This window comes from Ammodytes marinus (genome assembly GCF_949987685.1).
Source record: "Ammodytes marinus genome assembly, chromosome: 11".
In the NCBI taxonomy this organism is placed as follows: domain Eukaryota; kingdom Metazoa; phylum Chordata; class Actinopteri; order Uranoscopiformes; family Ammodytidae; genus Ammodytes; species Ammodytes marinus.
In genome coordinates, this window is record NC_137215.1 from 2,328,916 (window position 1) to 2,336,415 (window position 7,500).

The following is a 7,500-nucleotide window of genomic DNA, read 5'->3' on the forward strand; positions in this document are numbered from 1 at the left end:
GGGCGGATAATCTGCCGTTCAAAACGATTCAGTTTCCAAAGAAATGAGACCCTCAAGAACAATCGGAAACATAATCATGGTCCTGGCTTCAGCACACTCACACACACACACACACACACACACACACACACACACACACACACACACACACACACACACACACACACACACACACACACACACACACGGACATACACTCACACACACACACACACACACACACACACACACACACACACACACACACACACACACACACTGTTTCCATGTCATTATATAATTTTCTCTCTTGAGAAAAAATAACAAAGGACAGTCTGTTTTCATGGCAACAAACACAGACAGACAGGTTGTGTTTTTCAGTTATGACACACAGACTCAAACACACACACACATACACATACGCACACACACACACACACACACACACACACACACACACACAGACACACACACACACAGAGAAAGACACACACACACACGCTACAAACACGCACACAGACACACACACCCACACAAACACACACACACAGACACACACGCACATACACAGAGAGAAAGACACACACACACACACACACACACACGCTACAAACACGCACACAGACACACACACACCCACACAAACACACACACACAGACACAAACACACACACTCACAGACACACACACACACACAAATACACACACACACGCGCGCGCATACACACAGTCCACTCACAAACAAGGACATTCATCTTATATTAAGCCTTAATGAGAAACAACAGCCTTTTTCTTTCAGACCAGATCAAACGAGTCGTGATAACACTGATTGATCTCAGCATGAATCCATGAATATGAATTAATCTTAAAAAGAAAAACCTCTTCAAAAACATCAAAAACAACATGTGTGAACTCAACAATAAAATGTTAATTAGGTTCAGATTGAAGCACCCTTCCCTGTGTACTTCATAACGATAATCCCACTCCCCTCTCACACACACACTGCGATTCTGAATGTATCTAGAGTATATTTAAAATTATGGAAAAAAATGAAGAGACCACCCCAAGTGTTCAGTGTCTCTCGTTTGACTATTTATAGGCATATGTTTGAGTAGAATGAACATTTTGGTTTTATTCTATAAACTACTGACAACATTTCTTTTTTTTTTTTAAGATATTTTTTGGGCATTTTTATGCTTTATTGATAGTGCAGAGAGACATAGGTGAAATGTGGCAGAGAGGGGAGTGACATGCAGAGAACGACCGCAGGTGGGAATCGAACCCGGGTCTGCTGCTGGGCCCGGCCCGGGAGGGGGACGCCTTACCAACTGAGCTAAAGGCGCCCCCAAATGACAACATTTCTACAAAATTCCCCCCAAAAAATATTGTCATTAAAGAGCATTTTCAATCAAGTGATGTAGAGATGAAGATTTAAGAAACATCCAGACTGGTCACTTATTTTTTTACAGGGCTGTATAGTGGTATATACAGGTGAAACTCGAAAAATTTGAATATCGTGCAAAAGTTGATTTATTTCAGTAATTCAACTTAAAAGGTGAAACTAATATATTATATAGACTCATTACATGCAAAGTGAGATATTTCAAGCCTTTATTTGTTATCATTTAGATTATTATGGTTTACAGCTTATGAAAACCCCACATTCAAAATCTCAGAAAATTTTAATATTACATGAAATCAATAAAAAGGGGATTTCAAATACAGAAATGTCGGCCCCTCTATAAAGTATAATCATGCATATGTACTCGGTACTTGGTTTGGGCCCCTTTTGCATGAATTCTTGCCTCAATTCCAATTCATTGTCCATGATATTCTAATAGTATGAGTTTCACCTGTATATAGGTTATATACAGACAGTAGGTCCAAAGTGTAAGAAAAGCCCCATTCTTCCACTGTTTTGAAATCGAACCAATTTTCCAAACCCTAGTTTTTTTTAGGGGGAAAATCTTGCAGAGAAAGTTGGCTTAATACTTTTTTTTGGAAAACCCCTGAGACCGACTCCAGGAAAACAGAAGCTCTGGTTCAAAATCTGTTCAGGTGAATAACTTTTTAAAGCCATAGTGCGTAGATTCTGTCGCCCTCCCCCCGAAATTGAAATGCATAACGAAAGAAAAAAAAAAATCTCCCAGTGGCCGTAATACTCTTAAAATACATATTTCATCCAGTCTTTAAAGCCTGGATTTATTCAGATATAAACACACACACACACACACACACACACACACACACACACACACACACACACACACACACACACACACACACACACACACACACACACACACACACACACACACACACACACACACACAAACACACATTCAAGCTCAAGGGACCAGTGGACTTCTGAAGGGGAATATATAAGGATGAATTTGACTGTTGGAGAGCCATAGAAGAGAGCTGCAAAAACAGAGGTAGACACTTTATGGCACACACACACACACACACACACACACACACACACACACACACACACACACTTTATGGCATTTCCAGACGTTAGAGTGAGTGAGTGGGTCTGACTGTTTATGGGTCAAAATCGTCTGATCGGCACATTCCGGAATCATGACATAATGCAAAATGACATCATCAAATCAGGAAGTAAGTCTGCCCCTGAAGTGACACCAATAAACACTTAGATTTAAAGCAATAGTGCGTAACTTTGTCCATATAATATTAATGTCTGTTGTTACATTCAAGCCATCGCCAAAACAAGTTGACACAAAGTTGATTAAGCCTTTTATCAGCTCCCCACAAAACTCTCTCTGTATTTCTCAGTATGGCAGCGTTTACAAACTGGTGTGCCCCCCCCCGCCCTCCCTGACACTGGTGCAGGAGCTCAGAAAAATCCCCGAGAAGAGCCCAAGAAATGTTTCAGTTGTTGATTCTGCTACTAAGAAAAAACCTGGACGCACAAAAGAAGGTATAAAATCCATGTGCCATCACTGAAGGCTTTACCTCATGTAGATGCATCGACAGACAGTGTTGTTGTAATTACTCAGAATTCCTCAAAGGGACGAGAGAAGTTACGCAATATAGCTTTAAGGCTAAAGTTGAAAAACAATGTTGTGAATAAACTCAACAGACATTGACGGATTGGACCTTTTGGGGTCAATAAATCGTAAACAAAACATTATTAAAACCCAAACGATGCATCTTTGATATCGTAATATTGTACAGCAGAAGGAATAAAATCCACGTGCTAAAAAAAAATCCAGAATTTTCCAGTTATATACTATTATTTTTTTTCAAATTTCAAGCCCTTTTCAGGCCATTGAAAAGACAAGTTATGAAAGTAATATTGTACAGCAGAAGGTACAAAAATCCATGCCCAAGAAAATTCAGCATTTTTCAAGTTATATTTATAAAATTTCAAGCACATTTCAGACCATTGAAAACATAAGATTTGAAAAGTAGTATTTTCCAGACTTTTGTACGAACCCTGTGTTTGGTTACATCATTCGTGGTTGGTGGAGAAATGATGTCATTACGTAATAGAGGGGCATCACTTTTTCCAAAACGGAGAAAAAAAAAAGTTAACTACTGTTTTTATAGTGAGCTGTCTGTCTGTGTAAACTATATGTTATGTGGGAATATGCGGTTGAATGTTTTATACATCTTGTGTCCTCTTACTGTGTGTGTGTGTGGGGGGGGGGGTGTTAGGGGTGTGTGTGTGTGTGTGTGTGTGTGTGTGTGTGTGTGTGTGTGTGTGTGTGTGTGTGTGTGTGTGTGTGTGTGTTTGTGTGTGTGTGTGCGTCTCCCCTGGAAACAAGACAAAAGTTCCATTTGGAAAGAAAATAAAATCCAAGTTTGACAGTTAAAGAGATTATGAGCAGAATCTCTTTGAATAGTGTTTTGATGGATAGACAGACAGACAGACAGACAGACAGACAGACAGACAGACAGACAGACAGACAGACAGACAGACAGACAGACAGACAGACAGACAGATAGACAGATAGATAGATAGATAGATAGATAGATAGATAGATAGATAGATAGATAGATAGATAGATAGATAGATAGATAGATAGATAGATAGACAGATAGATAGATAGATAGATAGATAGATAGATAGATAGATAGATAGATAGATAGATAGATAGATATCTACTTCAGAGTAGAAAGAGAAGATGAGTCGAGCGTTAAAGGTTCAGTCAGTGATTCTGGAAAATGTTTGGGGGGGGGGCACACCATAGCATATAAAGCATGCCCGTTTACAGAGCCTAGGCTGTGTATTAACACCAGATTTTTTTTATTTTAGCGCACTCACAGTACGGACAAGCAGCATATTGTGAGCAGATATATTCACTGATTTTGACAACAAAAAAATCGATTTTGTCATCAAACGCTCTCCAGAATCACTGACTCCACCTTTACTGTCCGCTGGACTTGTGATGGACAGACACATCACATTTCAATCTAAACAATTAGGAGAATGCAGAGAATATTTAGAGCCCAAAAAAAAGCAATAGCCTATGTAGTTAAAAAACGATCAAAAACAACATAATCACACTTGTCGCTGCTGTTGTCGTTCAACTTTCAACTCGTGTGAATGTCGATAGTTAGCCTGCTATCAGTGTATGAATGTGTGTGTGAATGGTAACGTGGGAAAGGAAAACAGGTCTCCCTTGCAAAAGAGTCTTCGGTCTCAATGGGATTTACCTGGAGAAATAAAGGTTAAAAAAAAATATATATACTTTTATGCAACAAAAATACAGGAATCTACATGTAAAATATATGAGTACAAATCAGTTTGCCTGCAGAAGGATACTTAGAAAAGTGCTATAAATCTCATGCAATATTGAGTTGCTCAATGCATGGGATTACTGTAGTTTTCCCATATTGAAAGACTCAAATACATCAACACATTTTATGGCATTAAAGACCTATTGTCTGCAAACAAATACATAGGCTACATACATGGAAAATCAATGAATAGATTGTTTTATTATTATTATTACATATATGAAATATTTAAAAGGTAATGCACTGTTTTAGTCTCAATGTATTGTCTTATTCTTTGTCTTAATAACGTTTATAGTTATGGGCTTTTTTTCTTGGTTTCCTCTTGATTTTTTTCGCCATGCAAAGTGACTTTGATTGCTCAGAATAGCGCTATGTATAAACATAAACCTATATAATTATCATGCAATATTAACACTGTTATGCCCCGAAACCAATATTTTAAACACAACATACAGTAGATAGCTGATACATCTTAACTGTAGTTATTCCACTTTGAGTACAAATAATCTTTTATTTATTTATTTTTTCAATATTTGCAAAATAAAAATGTTGATGGCCATCTAAAGCAAATGTTGGAAAAGCGCAAAAAATCCCTGTAGTTTTCCCACCGAAAATTTGTAATTTTATGCCACGAAAACACCTATTTTATCCACAAAAAATACAGAAATGTACATGAAAAACAACTCAATATAACAGCTAGTTTACTTACAGTTGGGTGGGAGCTGTTGTATATCGGCGGAAGCCTCTCTCGTTCCCTCTCGAGTCCTGACACCGCGAAATGTTCTCCATCCATCCTTACGGCGTGGAAAAAAGTAGTTTCCCCCGCTTGGAAATCCTTATTAGTCCTCCTTAGCCTCTGTGTGTGAGTATAAGCTCCACTTCCATAAAGGGCTACACATGTTGAGATAGTAGCCGACTTTCTGCTCCGATATTCGGCATAAAAATCAAGTAAAATTCACATCCTAGATAAAAAAAAATCTGTGGTTGAAAATCTACCTTCGTCTAATAACAGGTGATGGGCATTCAGTATCCAATCCTTTCCGTTACCGTTACGCACACAGCAGCCGAAAGCGTAAATGTTCCAAAAGAAAATAAGAAGTCGCGCGTAGAAAAAGTAGGGTTAAGCCGCGTGTATTAAGGCGTTACAAGAGTGAGTGGTAGGTCTAGAGTTTTTAGTTTTAAAGGAGTGTTTAAAACGCGTTGAGAGTGTGTGGCTGTGGTGAGCGCAGTGTGTCTCTCTGTACGTCGTCTGTCCGCGGAGGAGAAGCGAAGCTGCTGCTACGAGCTGGCGCCATGTTTAGGAGGAGGGAGGCGTCTCTCTCTCGCTCTCTCTCTCTCTCTCTCTCTCTCTCTCTCTCTCTCTCTCTCTCTTTCCCCTCTCTCTCTCTCTCTCTCTCTCTCTCTCTCTCTCTCTCTCTTTCCCTCTCTCTCTCTCTCTCTCTCTCTTTCCCTCTCTCTCTCTCTCTCTCTCTCTCTCTCTCTCTCTCTCTATCTCTCTCTCTCTTTCTCTCTTTCCCGCTCTCTCTCTCTCTCTCTTTCCCTCTCTCTCTCTCTCTCTCTCTCTCTCTCTTTCCCTCTCTCTCTTTCCCTCTCGCTCTCTCTCTCTCTCTCTCTCTCTCTCTCTGTGTCTCTGTCTCTCTGTCTCTCACTCTGTTTGTCTCTCTCTCTCTTTCTCTCTCTCTCTCTGTGTCTGTGTGTGTCTCTCGCGCGCACGCACACACACACACACACACACACACGTGCAATAAAACACACATTGAACAGAGAGAGAGAGAGACAGACACACACACACACACACACACACACACACACACACACACACACACACAGAAAGAGAAATAGGGAATAACGGGAAACAGGAGCTTTGGATTCACAATAAAAGTGAGTCTTGAAGGAAAGAAAAAACCTGTTGCTCTTCTATTCTAGACAGAGTTGTGTGTGTGTGTGTGTGTGTGTGTGTGTGTGTGTGTGTGTGTGTGTGTGTGTGTGTGTGTGTGTGTGTGTGTGTGTGTGTGTGTGTGTCTATGTACTTTGAGTGTGTGTGTGTGTGTGTGTCAATGTTTGTATGTGTGTGTGTGTGTGTGCTCCTATGATTGTGTATGCATGTGTGCACGCCTATTATTGTGTGTGTGTTTGTGTGTGTGTGTGTGTGTGTGTGTGCGCGTCTATTATTGTGTGTGTGTGTGTTTGTGTGCGCCTATGATTGTGTGTGTTTGTGTGTGTGTGCGCCTATGAGTGTGTGTGTGTGTGTGTGTGTGTGTGAGCAGATGTGCAGAGCCTTGAAGGAAAGTAAAAAGCTGTTGCTCTTCTATTCTAGATTCAGAGCCATGGGGGACTCAGGTCTGCACCCAGCACTCCTCTGTCTCCTTCTACAGCTGTAGCCCCTTTTACACAGAGATTGCGGCATATTGACGGAACAACATCACTCCAATATGCCGGCTTTGCTTCTGTGTTATTTACACAGAACCAAGCAACGCCGGCCTGCTGGCGCATCAGTAGTCCCTTTTACACAGCGCTCCGGAATGAAAGAGGTGCTTGTAAACAGCGCCAGGTGTGACGTAAACATTTAGCGCCGCGCCGGTCAGCTGCTTTACAACAACAACAATGGCCGGTGAATTGAGAGCAGAAGTGCTGGAGCTTGCAGTAAGAGGGCCGTATTTTACTGTCCCCACGATGTGCCAGTTGATCTCGCTACGCGCTGAGTCCAACATCACTGGGACAGTTAACCAAACTGACTAAATCAATCCGACC

At 40.6% G+C, this 7,500-nt stretch overlaps 1 protein-coding gene across 1 annotated transcript in view; it reads right to left on the bottom strand.

The window, feature by feature from the left end:
• Positions 1–5,996, bottom strand: part of hectd2 (HECT domain containing 2) — a 65,609-nt gene extending 59,613 nt beyond the window's left edge. Inside the window, exon 1 of the mRNA XM_080036219.1 lies at positions 5,459–5,996. Coding sequence (XP_079892345.1) covers positions 5,459–5,542 — 84 coding nt within the window. The 5' untranslated portion in view covers positions 5,543–5,996. The remainder of the gene's footprint in view (positions 1–5,458) is intronic.
• Positions 5,997–7,500: the final 1,504 nt, after the last annotated feature.